General features: G+C 45.5%; 1 protein-coding gene across 3 annotated transcripts in view; it reads right to left on the reverse strand.

The window, feature by feature from the left end:
- PKHD1 (PKHD1 ciliary IPT domain containing fibrocystin/polyductin) overlaps positions 1-17,371 on the reverse strand; it is a 267,993-nt gene that overhangs the window by 139,031 nt on the left and 111,591 nt on the right. For all 3 annotated transcript variants that reach the window (XM_064650787.1, XM_064650789.1, XM_064650788.1), the window contains 4 exons: positions 5,117-5,324; positions 3,760-3,917; positions 1,786-1,980; positions 544-669 (listed from right to left, as the gene is read on the reverse strand). In XM_064650787.1, coding sequence (XP_064506857.1) covers positions 544-669; positions 1,786-1,980; positions 3,760-3,917; positions 5,117-5,324 — 687 coding nt within the window. The remainder of the gene's footprint in view (positions 1-543; positions 670-1,785; positions 1,981-3,759; positions 3,918-5,116; positions 5,325-17,371) is intronic.

The following is a 17,371-nucleotide window of genomic DNA, read 5'->3' on the forward strand; positions in this document are numbered from 1 at the left end:
GACATGAGATCCCAGCAGAAGACGCTGGAAGTCAGTCTCCTGATGGTTAGTTAGGAGAAATATTTTGTTGTTTAACATTTTTGTTGCTCCAAGCTCCAATTTATTTAAGTGCTAAATCCTCTGCTTAACTTTTAACATATGCTTTCACTCCATTATCTTTGATGTCAAATGAGTGGAGTTAAAGGTAAGTATGCTCTTAAATGCTTCACTAAGCTGGGATCTTAAATATTGCATAATGATGCTCTTCTAAAGATGGATTAATCAATCCCCTAAAAGAATTCTACTTCTCCTTGTTCACTTAAAAACAAGGAATGCTGATCAAGTGAAGACTGTCCTGAAGAGACAGAGCATATGGTCAAATGGAAGTAGTTTCTAGGAGTTGTTTGTAGAATTGTTGGAGCTTTATTCCAAATTCACTGACACAAGAAAATGCAGAAGATGTGATTAAAGTTCTCAGAAGGCAGTTAAGGATCTGCATTCTTTCCATTTTCATGCAAATGGGAATCAGCACATGTTGGATAGATATTTTGCTGCTTCACTTACCCAGTACAAGCCCATGGCCTGAAATGTTATAGAAAACATTGCTGTCCACACTGAGGTTTGAGATCCCAGTTAGTCGGAGTCCTTGGCCAAAGGAGTTCAAAACACAACAGCCATGAATAAAAGAGTCTGGAAAGAAAAGAGGCCTGTGATAAAAAATTCACTCTGCAGCTTGAAGGTTGGGAGAGTTATATTAGCTCCTCATCCTTCAATGCTGTGCAATTAATCTTTTGATCCTGTGGGACTGTGTGGTTGCAACTACCCACCCTTACTCACCTGGCAGGTTTTTAATCACAGGTGGGTATTGCTGAGGAAGGAACAGGAGGAAGGAGAGGGCCTGAGCACAGAAATGGGAGGTCTTCCACTATTGTGAGGAAGAAGAAGGAGATCCAGAGGAAGGATACAGTAAGATCCCAAGAGGGAAGCATGTTATGAGCTCAGGTAGTTTGACGATTGAAGTGGCTTTGAAGGGGAGGAAGAACCTTTCAGAAGGGCAGTGAGGACAGGGCAGGTATCTTGTACCTCTTCTCTAGCCAGGCATAGTGACCTGCCCTCCATCTGGATCATGGTCAGTGCTGCCTTCTGCCACCAGGAAGCCTGGATCCTCACTCAGTGCTGAAGATGGCTTAAGAAATAGGTGCCCTGTCCTTGGCAAGGGGATTGGAATTAGATGATCTTTGAGGTTCCTTCCAAACCAAACCATTCAATGATTCTATGATTCTGTGAGAGGCATAAGTGTAGCTTAGCTGGAGGGGAAAGTCCCATCCAGTACCCTTAAAATATTCTTTGAGCCCACCTAACTTGCTCCTGTCACTGCCAGTCTTCAGAGCCATCATTGCCACTTCCACAGAACTGAATTTGGCAGTTACCAGTGACAAAGTAAAAAGAACTGAATATGTTCCTTACCCTCTGGGTGATAAAATTAAATTTTGGACTCTACTTAGCAGATAGCCCTGAGACACCTTTGGGCTCCCTCACAGTGTATCAGTGCATTCATTCCCAGAACTAGAAGCAGCACACCACCACAGCAGTGTAGCATAAAACCAAAATATTATTTTAGGAAGAAGCAGCTGAAACAACTCCATAACTGAGTCTTGGACCACGGGTGAGGTTTCCTCACATTTAGCAATCCAATTTGTCTGCTGACTCCAGAGCTAAGCAGGTTTCGAGAGCATCTGCCCCAGCTTTGGACGTGAGGTGAATATTTGAGATCATTCAAGCCCACCTCCAGTACAGCCAACTCACCTGCCATCCATGTGTTGCCAGTAACAGTCAGAGCACTGCAGTGGTGACGAAATATTTGGCCAACGTGGTGGAATTGGACACCCTCCAACTGGAGCCGACTCGCCTCTCCCTGGAAAGCCTCCACAACCACGATGGCTCCCAGGTCCCGAGCCCCCAGTTGCCTCTCACTTCGCTTGTACAGACACTTGGAGCTGCCTAAAATACAACCCAGTGGGAGCTGTGAAAGTCACTTCTCCATGGTGACCGTGGGACGTGCAGGGTGAGACCCACCACACTGACCCAGTAAGACCTCCAGCTGGGCCCAAACACAAATATCCACTTGCAAACATTTCTGATGTTCCCTCTAAATTGCCTCGTGGTTTCTTCCCTAAAAGCCTGGACATTTTTAGGGGAAAATATATCAAAACTAGCAGGAAGCTGTTGTAGTTTTACGTCTTGGGAAGTTTCTTGTGTTTAATGATAGATGGTCCTATGCATGAGGAAGATGGATTTGACTTTGATTTCCCTGGGGTGAGGTTCTTGAGAAGGAGGTTGGGCACGGATATATGGAACTAAACTGAAACAAGACATTTTGAATTTTTTAAAAACTCTGCTCTCCTGACTCTCCCTGAAGATGGATGGGGAGCTGTTACTACCCAGAGCTGGAAGACAAGATTAGAGATTAGGAAGAAATTCTTGGCTGTGAGGATGGTGAGGCTCTGGTACAGTTTGCCCAGAGAAGCTGTGGCTGCCCTATCCCTGGGAGTGTTCAAGGCCAAGCTGGATGGGGCTTGGAGCAACCTGGACTAGTGGAAGGTGTCCCTGCCCATGGCAGGGGTTTGGAAGTAGTTGATCTTTAATTTCTTTTTCCACTCCAACCATTTTGTAATTCCATTATATGACAAGGTGAGTAAATCATAGGGCTGGGGAAAATTCCTGAAAGACACCCTTCCGTGAATCTGTGCTCAGGATATTTTGGTATGAGGAGAATCAGGCTATGAATGTGTTACTTGGGCTTGTTCAGTGGAGGTGCAGAGAGGATCTCAAATTCCAGTACTGCCTACTTATGCTCAGTAATGCTCATTTTTCTTTTTAAGAAGTTAGATTAACCACAAAAAACACTGCTCACTCATCTTCTGGTGACTCCTCTGAGAAATCCTCCTATCCTTTAACTCAAATAAAAACCTCAAATGGTTAGCACATTTCAGAGACTGTATTTATGAGTTCCACAGAAAATGGACCATAAATCCATGAGTAATATAAGCAGTTGGCTGCTGGATATCAAATGAAGTCTTGTGTCACAGTCTGAAAGCCCAAGGCATTTTATTTTTAAAGGAAACCTTACACCTGGGTTGCCAGATAACCTAACTCTCCTCAAATTATAATCGCTGTGGCCAATTCTGCTTCCTCAATAGATGGTGTAAATCAGGAAGCCACCTGTTAGGCTTCATGGTGTTTCATACAGGTAAAACTAAAGGAGAACAGATATTTAACATTTTTTCAGCAGTGATACTATGTGCATCACCTGTTATTTTTCTCTTGGCATCCCAAATCACTAAACAATGTCTCAATATTTTATACTAAGGAGTACAAACAGCATGGGCTGTTTTGTTTTTCTTTCTTCTTAAAGTGACTAAATAGTAAACACAATTAAAAATTTAATATATTATGTACACTGGAACATGTTTTCAGAAGATACTTCTTTTTCTACACCCTTAGGCTCAGGCAAAACTAAAGGGTCTTTCCCAAGATGGCTTGAAACAACAATGTGAAAATAATACATCTGAGATATTACAATGAAATGCAGTTCAACTCCCAAGACTTCACATTTCAATGTCAAACAATGTTTGGAAAGACAAACTCGCTTCCCTGGCATTGGTATGTCTCAAAGTTATCCTGTGAAGGAACAGTTCTGATTCATGGCGATGCCACAAGGGGATATCAATGGAGCTGTTTTACTGTTCAGTATATTTCTGTGAGAATAGATCTCCTCACCTTTTGTAACACCTGCTTTTGCACACTGTCTGAGGTGGGACATTCTCTCCAGGGTGACATTTCCCTGAACAACAACCCTTCTGCTGATCAGTGCCACCACAGCACTCAAAGGCTGACCTTGGCCATTGCCCCATCCCTCTCCAACACTGTGGGAGTACCTAAAGAAAAACACAGAAAAGACATAAAATCATCTGCACCTGCAAGATGGCAAGAATTATGTTTATGAATTATTGTTACTTATGTTTATGACCTCGATAGCCCAAATTTAGAGCTGGTTTCAGTCCTTTTCTATGGGCACATAGTGTGGCACATCCAGTGTATCTCTGTATACAGGTTAAATAGATTTTTCCTTGTCTAATGTTTGTTTTCATCTTTTTATCTCTCAAGCTCACAAACTTCCCTTAGATTATGTATGTAATATATTATTATATTATCAGGAAAAGGCTCTTCACCCAGAGGGTGGCTGGGCACTGAACAGGCTCCCCAGGGCAGTGGTCATGGCCCCAAGGCTGCCAGAGCTCAAGGAGTGTTTGGACAACGCTCTCAGGGACATGGTGGGATTGTTGGGGTGTCCTGTGCAGGCCCAGGAGATGGATTCAGTAATCCTTGTGTGTCCCTTCCAACTCAGGATGTTTTATGATTCTATGATATTTACAGCAAAGCACTTTAGCCTTTGAATTCTCTTCCCAAAACATATTTGGGTGAAAATCATCAGTACTTTCTTCCTCCAGCCCCAATAATTTCTGAAAATGATACCATTGAGCTTCCTGGGCATTGGAGTTGGATTGACTTCTAAACAGATAACATGTTTCAACACTGGAGATGATGAGAAGTAAAGTTTATCCAAGGCCTCCATGCACAGTAGATGAAGAGAGCATAAGGCAGTGAAATTACCACTCACTGGAAATATGGAAGCAATATTTCCAAATAAAACAATTCAATTTAAGTGTATTCCTTAAGTAAATCAGTCCCAAATAGGGGATTTATTATTTTTTACAGAAGTCAAACAATGTTTGTGAAAAAGATGCACTTTCTCAAGAAATTAACTATGCAGGAAATTTCTTTTTCATTCCTATACTGAGGCCACTGGACTCTACTGGCCATGACTGTTTTCTGCTTCAAAGGTTTTCTGAATTCATGGGAATGATACAGAACTTAAACACAGTCAGAAACATTCAGCATTGAATGTCCACTGGCTTTAGGGAGAGTGAGGAAGTGAAATATCTCTCACCACCTTTGTTAAAGGGATTTATATAGTTATTATGTCCCACAGGAAACAGCAAATCCTGACTTTGATCAAATTTTCTCCTTGTTTAGCTCTCTGATGTAAAAATCCCCTTGGCTCTTGAAAGGATACCTGAGTGGTGATCTAAGGTGCAGCTCTGTGTTGTTCACAGACTCGATAACAGCCACTTCTTCCTGCTGCTGGGCATCTCCAAGGCCTGTCCTTCCCACCACGATTTCATCACCAGATTCCCAGTCAACAGGTTCCTGGAGCATTAATCGTGTGTCGTTAGCACGAGCTGATGATTTCAAGTGTGTGAAAACTACTTTGGGCATCCAACCTGAAAAGAATACGAAAAAAAATTTTAAAAGAATGTTAAAAAGCGAGTCAGTCAACTCTAAAAGAACAAAATAAAACAGGAGCAACGTGTTTCTGGTTCAAGGCCAGACTGGTTGGGGCTCTAGGCAACCTGGTCTAGTGAGAGGTGTCTCTAGCCATGGCAAGGGGTTGGAATGAGATTATTTTTAAGGTCCCTTCCCAACTAAATCATTCTCTGATTCTATGATGCTTCTATGGTTAGAAAACACTGTCTCACTTAGATCATCCCACCATCATTCATTTCCTCCTGATGCCATGTAGGAGAAAGGGAATTAATGCTACAAAAGAGGATTTGTGCACATCTGCTTGGATCAGAAATGCAGTAAATTCCAAACAACATCTTCAGTTCATATCTTTTGTCTTTTCTGATCCCAAAAAAGCTGAAAAAACATGCTGGTGAGAAGTTTGTTCAAGAAGCAGTGGGAGATGAGGTTCAATTTCATTCCCCCAAAGTAACTTACCTCTATGAGAAACCTTCTATTCTTAATCACCCTTTGTAACCAACTGAGAAAAGCCCACTCTGCAGGGACCATCGTCCTCTGGGTGCAAAAACCATTTTGAGTTTTCAGTTCTCCAGTCCAAAATTACATACAGGGAATCTAGACCTGCAAATAACTGGCATTTACAAAAACGTTCTTCTGTTCAAATAAAGACAATGGAGCTGGTGAAAAGCCTAAAGAACAAGTCTTATGAGGAGACAGGCTGGGAGAGCTGGACATGTTCACCTGGAGAAGGATCCAGGGAGACCTTGGAGCCCCTTCCAGTGCCTAAAGGGACTCCAAGAGAGATGGAGAGAGACTTTGGACGAGGGCCTGGAGGGACAGGACAAGGGGAAATGGCTTCCCACTGTCAGAGGGCAGGGATAGATGGGAAATTGGGAAGGAATTGTTGGCTGTGAGGGGGGTGAGGCCCTGGCACACATTGCTCCAAAAAACTATGGCTGCCCCATCCCTGCAAGTGTTTAAGGCCAGGTTGGACAGGGCTTGGACCTGTGGAAGGTGTCCCTGCCCATGGCAGTGGGGTGGAACAAGATGAGCTTTAAGGTTTCTTACAGTCAAACCCATTCAATAATTCAATTATTCTATGTAGTCTGTGTACAACAAGCCCCAGCAATGAAAAATCTTGCACTTTAACCCTCTCTTCTTCACTTCATGAAGTTTGACATTTCTTTTTCCCTAGCAGGCTTTGGAACAGATTGGTCCATTGAGATCCAACACACTGAACACCATCAGGGGAGAGTATGTGCCTCATACACCCACCTTTAGTATACTTTTCCTTCCCTCCCTTGCAATAGATCATAATTTACCTTTAGCCCACAGCAAGTTACTGTCCTCCCTGGTTGTACTATAGAAAAGTAATAACACCAAAAATCACTGAGGGTAGAGGTTGCATCCAATAAATCATTTTCAAATTATTTTAAGCAAACTTTTCTCTCTCCATATCTTGTTTCACTTTCTTGTTCTTTATGCTATAGTGCCCTCATTGGTTATATTTTATTGTCCCAATTCTTTCCTTAATGAGGTCAGGAGTAAGAAGTAGTGCCTCCAAATCAATAAATTCACTGCAGAATCAGAGAAGGAAGAATCAAGTCTTTATACTCTGTCATCTTGAAGTATATTGGAGCACCTGCTCTGTGTGTCAACAAAGGCCATCTAAATCTACCTGAGATACTTCTGGCTTATTGCATTTTTATTTTTCTTAAATCAAACTTGAAATTTGTCAAAGAAAATCTTCCAGACATCCTGCGCTTAAGGTGCTTCATTTCATGCTATGAGTTGTTTTGGAAAGCATCAAACAGATCTCCCTCTGCTCAGCCCTGGTGAGGTACATCTGGAGTGTTGTGTCCAGTTCTGGGCTCCTCAGGACAAGAGAGACAGGGAGCTCCTGGAACAGGTCCAGCAGAAGGAAACAAAGATGCTGAAAGGACTGGAGCATCTCTGATGAGGAAAGGCTGAGGGAGCTGGGGCTGTTCAGCCTCAAGAAGAGACACTGAAAGGGGACCTCATCCATGTCTGTCAGTGTCTGCAGGGAGGGGGCAGAGGATGGACCAGGCTCTGCTTGGGGGTGCCCAGCAATGGGACAAGAGGCCACGGGCACAAAGTGATGCCCAGGAAGTTCCACCTGAACATAAGCAAGACCTTTTTTCCTGTGCAGTGACCGAGCACTGAACAGATTGCCCAGCGTAGTTGTGGGGTCTCCCTCACTGGAATGTTCCAGAACCATCTGGGCAAAATCCTGTACCATGTGCTCTGGGATTGCCCTGCTTGAGCAGGGAGGTTGGACCAGGGTCCCTCCCAACTGTGGTCCCTCTCAACCTGACCCATCCTGTCATTCTGTGAAACTAATGCAGAAGCTGTAGTGCAATAGGACATAAAATATACTTTAGACTCTGAGAGAACCAAACTAGAATGACTCTGTAGTAGCCCCAAAACATGTACAGTGTGGACCCTGCATCCTCAGCACCTGCATCATTCACTTTACAGTTCAGCTTCTATTGGGCCATACAGTTTTCTAATGCAGACAAAGCCAAAACCCACCTTGCACCATTCATGGTCTCCGACACCAAAACCTCATCCTCAACACAGCTTTATCCAGCTCAAAAAAACCCCCCATGAATGCACATCAACCCATGTGCATTCTTTTACTAGCAGCAATCTCATAATTTTTATTCATTTACCTTTTTCCACTGAGTGGTTCTCGTGAATTTTTAGGACTGGCATAAAAGCCAGCGACTGGCAGCAGCCTGTGCACGTTGAGCAGTGCACAATTTTTCTTCAGCTCTGGACATTTTGTTTATAGTCCTGATTCGTGTGCCTGTGTCAATGTGTTTTCATGTGCATCTGTGTTCAGACACACAACCAACTCCCGTTGAGTACATCTGTCACACACATACTACAGCAACACTACTGGGCAACAACTCTTGTTGTTGAGAGGTGCGAAACCGTTTCGCATTCAAAACATGCTCTCATGGAAAAGTCTTGTTTCAGGCTTTTTTCCCCACTTCCAAGCTCTGACACAAAATTTTAAAGGAAAACCTTCTCAATTATTTTTTTTTCTTCTAAAAGGAGAATATTCCAGGCATCCAAACATTCCCCCATTTCTTTTTTTCCTTTTTATTTTTTTTCACTTCTTACTGTGCTCATCTCCCTGTTTCCCATTCCACAGTTTGTTTTACCTTTTTCCTGATGATTTAGGTGGCGTGGGATATTTCTCTGTTTGTTCAAAATCTACTTCCCATTTCCAATACATTTACTGTATTTTCATTAAGGAAAAAGAAACAAACAAATTTAGCAGATTCCACTTCCATAAAATCATAGAGTCATAAAAATATTAAGGTTGGAAAAGACCTCTAAGACCATCAAGTCCAACCATTAACCCATCACTGCCAGGTCTGCCACTTAACCATGTCCCTAAGCACCACATCTACACATTTCCTTGCTTCCCATTTACATTCCCACATAAAGCAACACCTGCAGGTCTGCTTGTCCTCTACTCTAAGCAGCATGAGTGACACATAGATATGGTCAATGATATTTTCCTGGTGCCAAGGAGGGACCATAACTGAGGCTTCTTTGCCTTAATTATAAATATTCCCAGCACTGTGGTTTTGATGGGAGCCCATCATACACCCAGTTGATTTCACTTAGTTTGGGGAATGTGACTTTGTTTCGGGTTCTTAAACATGTGATTTTAGATGGATATTTGGTCTCTAGCTGCTGTTCTAGACAGATTGCTCTGATGTAAGTCCTGTGTCTTGTCTGCCAGACCCACATAGATCCCTTGGATACCATTCTGGGTGCTTGAAATAGCTGAGAGACAACATTCAGTGGCCATTAGTATCTACAGGGAGAGGTCAGAGGATGGACCAGGCTCCGCTCAGTTGGGTTGAGTGACAGGACAAGAAGCCACAGGCAGAAACTGATGCCCAGGAAGTTCCACCTGACCATGAGCAAGAACTTCTTTCCTCTGCAGTGACTGAGCACTGGAACAGGCTGCCCAGAGAGGGTGTGGAATCTCCCTCACTGGAGATATTCCAGAACCTTCTGGACACCATCCTGTGCCATGTGCTCTGGGATGACCCTGCTGGAACAGGGAGGTGGGACAAGATGACTCACTGTGGTCCCTTCCAACCTGACCCATTCTGTGATTCCATGATTCCTTTCCCAGAGATCTTCTCCAGTTTCTCTCCTTCAAAGAACCAACAGACTCTCTACAAAGATCATGGACAGCTAAAGGTGGTTCCATGGAACAAAACCCTTGTTCCTTGGCCATCCTTTGGAGGCACAGAGCCCTCTTTCTTCTTTCCCCTTAAAAACAAACCCTAATTCAGATAAAACGTGAAAAGCTCATAAAATAATCTTCAGTGTCTGGCACTGGGCTGTGCCACAGGTAAACAAATTACCTGTTTGACAAGAAAAGGTTTAACAGATCAACAGTTGTGGTATATTTAAATTATTTCTTTCCCCAAAAAAATACTGCAAGCAGAAACACTCAAAAGTGCTAAAAAATGGATGAATCTGTATAACTCCTTAATTATTGAACTGATTTTTAATAATTAACTTAGCACAGATTGGAAAAAAAAACACATCTTGAGATCCAAAGCAGAAGTGACTTCATGCTAAAGGAACAGGACAGAGCCTTTAGACTCGAAATGTTGTTGCAGGCAAAGCAAGAATTGAACTCTTTACTAAATTACTCGATTGAACACCCTGAAATACAGAGCAGAGAAGAATGGTGTTATCAGTGCAGAAATACAAGTGTGCTGGTTTAGAGTTAACCAGCAGGGGAAATGAACTCAACTCAAAGGAGAGATTATAAGTCAGAATAACAATTTACTAAAATAATACAGTAAGTACAATCATACAAACAAACAATTGGTTTTAACCCACAGAACCCAAATGTATAACCCAGTACCCTGGGGCATGAACAAAGTGGTGTTCCTTGGGCCCCGCTTGAGTCCAAAGTAAAGGGAGAGGGGAAGAACCTGCTGGTGGGAGAGCGGTTGCAATCTGGTCAAAAGTGGTGATTGCAGTGAGATGCTGGGGAAAAAAAGCTGTTGCAGTCCAGTTGAGGGTGGTCTAAGTCTGGTTGAGAGCGATGAGCTGCAGTCTTTCTCTGGATCCCACAGAGTGGTTGAAAAATGTTCCAAAACTCCAAGATTATATATCCTCCAGTTCAGGCAGGAATGCTCAGTGCTTCCCTCAGGGCGGGGAGTTCCACAAAAGGTGTGAGGACAAGAGCATCCTCCTATCTCACAGGCCTCTTAACACCTAGTTTGTAGCCTGAGGAGTCAGGCTCTATGGGCAGAGGGTGCGAATAGTCTATTGACAACAATAGTCTAGTTTCTGGGAAATGGCATGGAAGGCTATAGAATACACAGTTTTGGGTTACACCCACCATGATGAACTGGTCTTCAGCTGTCCTAACTAGGACATTATCCACCCCTTATTCTATGCCATCCATGTCATGCCCAGATTAACCCCCTTTAAAAACTATATCCCTTTAAAACTATATACATATATATATATATACAATGAAACATTACAGACCATTCTCACTCAAAATTAGGTCCCCTTGTGGTACACAACGTGTCTCCCCATCTTTTTGCATTACCCACAAGGTGGAACCAGGTCCTTGAGCAAAAACAATCCCTCGGATGGGTTTGCCTTTGCTTGAGGTGGGACTAATCCAAACAGTCTTCCCTAACATTCCTCTCATATGTACCACGGGGACTTTATCTCCATCTACAGTACGCAAAAGTTCTGATTGGGCAGGGCCAGCTCGATTGATGGAGCCTCGGGTGTTGACCAACCAGGTGGCCTTTGCTAAATGCAGCTCCCAGTGTTTGAGAGTCTCCCCACACAGTGCCTTCAGGGTGGTTTTCAGCAGTCCGTTGCACCGCTCAACTTTTCCAGCAGCTGGTGCATGGTAGGGGATATGATACACCCACTCAATGCCGTGCTCTTTGGCCCAGGTGTTTACGAGGCCATTCTTGAAATGGGTCCCATTATCAGACTCAATTCTCTCCGGGGTGCCGTGTCGCCACAGGACTTGTTTTTCAAGGCCCAGGATGGTATTCCGGGCAGTGGCATGAGGCACGGGGTATGTCTCCAACCATCCAGTACTTCCTTCTACCATGGTCAGTACGTAGTGCTTGCCTTGGCGGGTTTTGGGGAGCGTGATGTAGTCAACTTGCCAGGCTTCCCCATACCTGTACTTCGACCACCGTCCACCATACCATAGAGGCTTCACCCGCTTGGCCTGCTTGATGGCAGCACATGTCTCACAGTCATGGATGGCCTGTGAGACAATGTCCTTGGTTAAGTCCACCCCTCGGTCACGAGCCCATCTGTATGTTGCATCTCTCCCCTGGTGACCGGAGGCGTCATGGGCCCATCGAGCCAGAAATAATTCTCCTTTGTGCTGCCAATCCAGATCTACCTGAGACACTTTAATCCTGGCAGCTCGGTCTGCCTGCTCGTTGTTACGATGCTCCTCATTAGCCCGTTTCTTGCCTACATGAGCGTCTACGTGACGGACCTTCACGCTCAGCTTCTCTACCCGGCCAGCGATGTCCTGCCACATCTCCGCTGCCCAGATGGGTTTCCCTTGGTGTTGCCAGTTGGCCTTTTTCCATCGCTCCAGCCATCCCCACAGAGCATTGGCCACCATCCATGAGTCAGTGTAGAGATAGAGTCTTGGCCACTTCTCTCGTTCAGCTATATCCAAAGCCAACTGAACGGCTTTAAGCTCTGCAAACTGACTTGACCCACCTTGTCCTTCGGTCGCTTCTGCAACTCGCCGTGTGGGACTCCATACAGCTGCCTTCCATTTTCGGTTTGTCCCTACAATGCGGCAGGAGCCATCCGTGAAGAGCACATATCGCCTTTCCTCTGCTGGTAGCTTGTCATATGGTGGGGCCTCCTCAGCCCGTGTCACCTTCTCCTCCTCTTCTTCAGAGGATAGTCCGAAACTCTCACCTTCGGGCCAATTGGTGATAATTTCCAGAATCCCAGGGCGATTAGGATTTCCTATCCGGGTTCGCTGCGTGATCAGAGCTATCCACTTACTCCACGTAGCATCGGTAGCATGATGTGTGGAAGGAACTCTTCCCTTGAACATCCAGCCCAGCACTGGTAGTCGGGGTGCCAGGAGGAGCTGCGCTTCGGTGCCGATTACTTCTGAGGCAGCTCGAACTCCTTCATAGGCAGCCAGGATCTCTTTTTCAGTTGGTGTATAGCTGGCTTCAGATCCTTTGTATCCCCGACTCCAGAATCCCAGCGGTCGTCCTCGGGTCTCCCCAGGCACTTTCTGCCAGAGGCTCCAGGAAGGGCCATTCTCCCCGGCTGCGGTGTAGAGCACGTTCTTCACGTCCTGTCCTGTCCTTACTGGCCCAAGGGCTACCGCATGGGCAATCTCCTGTTTAATTTGTTCAAAGGCTTGTTGTTGTTCGGGCCCCCACTGGAAATCATTTTTCTTCCGTGTCACAAGGTAGAGAGGGCTTACAATCTGACTATACTCGGGGATATGCATCCTCCAAAAGCCCACAGCGCCTAGGAAAGCCTGTGTTTCCTTCTTGCTGGTTGGTGGGGACATGGCTGCTATTTTGTTAATCACCTCCATTGGAATTAGACGGCGTCCATCTTGCCACTTCACTCCTAGGAACTGAATTTCCTGAGCAGGTCCCTTGACCTTACTCCGTTTAATGGCAAAACCGGCTCTTAGGAGAATCTGGATTATTTTCTCTCCTTTCTCGAAGACTTCGCCCGCTGTGTTCCCCCATACAATGATGTCGTCAATGTACTGTAGGTGCTCTGGAGCCTCACCCTTTTCCAGTGCGGTCTGGATCAGTCCATGGCAAATGCTGGGACTGTGTTTCCACCCCTGAGGCAGTCGATTCCAGGTGTACTGCACACCTCTCCAAGTGAAAGCAAATTGTGGCCTGCACTCCGCTGCCAAAGGAATGGAGAAAAAGGCATTGGCAATGTCAATGGTGGCATACCACTTGGCTTCCTTGGACTCCAGCTCATACTGGAGCTCCAGCATGTCCGGCACAGCAGCACTCAGGGGTGGTGTGACTTCATTGAGTCCACGGTAATCCACCGTCAGCCTCCACTCTCCGCTGGACTTACGCACTGGCCATATAGGGCTATTAAAGGGTGAGCGAGTCTTGCTGACCACCCCCTGGGTCTCCAGTTCACGGATCATCTTATGTATAGGGGTCACAGAGTCTCGGTCGGTGCGGTATTGCCGACGGTGCACTGTTGCTGTGGCTATCGGTACCAATTGTTCTTCAACCTTCAGCAGTCCGACAGCAGAGGGGTCCTCTGAGAGACCAGGCAAGGTGTTCAACTGTCTAATTTCCTCCGTCTCCACAGCAGCTATGCCGAAAGCCCAACGAAGTCCTTTTGGGTCTTTGAAATACCCACTCCTCAGGTAATCTATGCCAAGGATGCACGGGGCCTCTGGGCCAGTCACGATGGGGTGTCTGTGCCATTCCTTCCCAGTCAGGCTCACTTCAGCTTCCAGTACAGTCAGCTGTTGGGATCCCCCTGTCACCCCAGAAATGGAGATGGATTCTGCCCCTATGTATCTTGATGGCATCAAAGTACATTGTGCGCCGGTGTCCACTAAGGCCTTATATCTTCGTGGCTCTGATGTGCCAGGCCACCGAATCCACACTGTCCAATAGACTCGATTGTCCCTCTCCTCTACCTGGTTAGAGGCAGGGCACCCCTAGTCCTGGTCATGGTACTCATTGTGCTCTTCTTGTGGGTATGACCTGGAGGTCCCTTCAAGAGGATCAGACGTATCATCATTCCTGTATCGTCTGGAGTCTTGCCCACGAGAGACTGGAGCAACGTTTACCCTTGAAGAGTTCTTTATGGTATTTGTTCCTCTTTTCAGTTCACGTACCCGGGCTGCTAAGGAAGGGGTGGGTTTCCCATCCCACTTCCTCATATCTTCTCCGTGCTCACGGAGGTAAAACCATAGATCGCCACGTGGAGTGTACCTTCTCTCCTTAGCTGGGGGACGCTGGCTCCTAATAGCAGAGACTCTTGTTTGTCCTGGCGAGATATGGAAAATCCCTTCCTTAATTTCTTCTCTTAGCTTCTGGTGTCCCTCTTCAATTTTCTCTTCCAGGCTTCGGACGTGTTCAGCCAGTTTGGTTTCCACAGATGAGACGTGGGCTCGTAATGGGGCGGTGACAGTGTCTTCATAAATCCTGAGTTTACTGACCAATGCTCCCACCTTGTCCTCTCCCTCCCTCCATTGCAGCGTTGCTAAGTAGCGGGAATACATTTCTGGCCCAAGTCGTGCAAACTTTAACCACATCTGGGAGGTGCACTGTACACCATCTGGACTCTTAGGGAATCTTTCATCCTCTGAAAAGATTATCTCCAGTACAGCTAACTCCCTTAAGCACCGGATACCTTGTTCCATCGTGTTCCACTGTCCTTGCTGTACGTGGAGGTCCTCCTTGCAAAGGTATCTCTCCCTCACACTGGACAACAGTCGCCGCCAGAGGCTGAGAGTTTCCTGCCTCCTTCCAATCCCCTGATCAATGACTACATCTCGAGACAGGGATCCCAGCTGTCTGGCTTCACTCCCATCTAGGATTGTATCGTTAGCTGCGGCATCCCAGATTCGGAGCAGCCAGGTCAGAATGGACTCGTTTGCCTGTCGTGTGAACTCTCTCCGGAGCTCACGTAGCTCACCCAGGGATAGGGACCGAGTGATTATTTCTGGCTCTGTCTCCTCCGGTGGATGTGAAGGTCCTGCCTCTTCATCATCATTTGCTATACGGACTGATTTAGTCTTTGATTTCCTTTTCTGGACAGGGGCGACTGCTATTGGTTCTGGTGGTTCTTCTGGCTCCTCGATGGTTTGTGTGGACACGGTGACAGTTGATCCATTTCTTTCTCCCTCTGACTCAGCTGTGGTTTGGGTGGACGTGGTGCCTGTGGATTTGGTCCTTCTCTCCTCCCCCTGACAGTGCTGTACCATGTCAAGCAGTGCCCGGTAGGCAGTGGCCAGGGCCCAGCAGGTTGCTGTGAGCTGGCCATCTCTGGAGCTGCCAGAGCATTTTCCCTTCACCAGTCTTATCATGCTAACAGGATCCTGCAGTTGTTCAGGGGTGAATTTCCAGATCATTGGAGGAGAAAACTTCTCCAAATACTGGCTGATGTCCTCCCACTTCCCGTGCCACTCAGCATTATCTGCTCCCAGGGCAGGTGTCCAAACAACCTCCCTAGAAGGCCCTGTTCTGACCCTAAACATGGTGTACACAGTACAGAGCAGACAGAGCAACACTAACAATAACATTATGCTGTCCTTAACATCAAAAGGGAACTCAATATTTTCAAAAACTGTTGTAGCAGGTCTGAAGGGGAAGAAGGAGGTGAGAGGCTGGAAACAACCATCCCCCCCTGTTCCCCCAAAAGGCTGGGTACGATTTTTAATGAGGCCCCAGAGGTAGCAACCCAAACCAGGACAGGCAAACAGGACTGAATACACATTTACAATGAAACTCATTGCTTCTGATGTTAGAATGACATAAACATAATATACTAATAGAGCAATTTGGATCCCTCTCCCTGGTCTTAAAGAGAGCATCAAAACAGGCAAATAATACCCCATCTGTGGAAATATGAACAGGCTCAAATACAACATCCATGTGAATGCATCAAACAACATGGTGATCAGGGAGTTTCTATATCCAAATAGACAAATGCTTAAAAATGAAATTGTGATTCTGACTTCTCTCTCTCTGCCCCACGTTGGGCGGCCAATAATGTGCTGGTTTAGAGTTAACCAGCAGGGGAAATGAACTCAACTCAAAGGAGAGATTATAAGTCAGAATAACAATTTACTAAAATAATACAGTAAGTACAATCATACAAACAAACAATTGGTTTTAACCCACAAAACCCAAATGTATAACCCAGTACCCTGGGGCATGAACAAAGTGGTGTTCCTTGGGCCCCGCTTGAGTCCAAAGTAAAGGGAGAGGGGAAGAACCTGCTGGTGGGAGAGCGGTTGCAATCTGGTCAAAAGTGGTGATTGCAGTGAGATGCTGGGGAAAAAAAGCTGTTGCAGTCCAGTTGAGGGTGGTCTAAGTCTGGTTGAGAGCGATGAGCTGCAGTCTTTCTCTGGATCCCACAGAGTGGTTGAAAAATGTTCCAAAACTCCAAGATTATATATCCTCCAGTTCAGGCAGGAATGCTCAGTGCTTCCCTCAGGGCGGGGAGTTCCACAAAAGGTGTGAGGACAAGAGCATCCTCCTATCTCACAGGCCTCTTAACACCTAGTTTGTAGCCTGAGGAGTCAGGCTCTATGGGCAGAGGGTGCGAATAGTCTATTGACAACAATAGTCTAGTTTCTGGGAAATGGCATGGAAGGCTATAGAATACACAGTTTTGGGTTACACCCACCATGATGAACTGGTCTTCAGCTGTCCTAACTAGGACAACAAGAGGCTTGGAAATTAATTCCAAATGAATTAATCACAAATTTAACACTGGGAGCATCTTGGCACCAGGACCCAGGTTTGTGCTTCCTGTTGGAAGCATGATATGAAGATGCAGTTTTGTATGGATAAGGCAAAATTATTAAGAATAAGGCAATTTTGGTGTGTACAATTCCACTCTTTTTTTTTTTTTTAATTTCAAGCACAGAAGAAGAAAAATAATATAAATTTAATTTCTTATGACCCCTAACATAAAGTATTTTATAAATCCATGTAGGATGATAATTCACTTCACTAATTGGTTTTGCCCAGTCCTAAGTAGTGATAGGATACTGATAGTGATAAGACAAAAGGAAATGGTTTTAAACTAAAAGAGAAGTGATTTCTATCAGACACTGGGAAGAAATGCTTAATTCAGAGGGTGATGAGGTCCTGGCACAGGTTGCCCAGAGAAGCTGTGGCTGCCCCATCCCTGGAAGTATCCAAGGCCAGGTTGGATGGGGCTTGGAGCAGCCTGGGATAGTGCAAGGTGTCCCTGC

This window comes from Pseudopipra pipra, chromosome 3 (genome assembly GCF_036250125.1).
Source record: "Pseudopipra pipra isolate bDixPip1 chromosome 3, bDixPip1.hap1, whole genome shotgun sequence".
Taxonomy (NCBI): domain Eukaryota; kingdom Metazoa; phylum Chordata; class Aves; order Passeriformes; family Pipridae; genus Pseudopipra; species Pseudopipra pipra.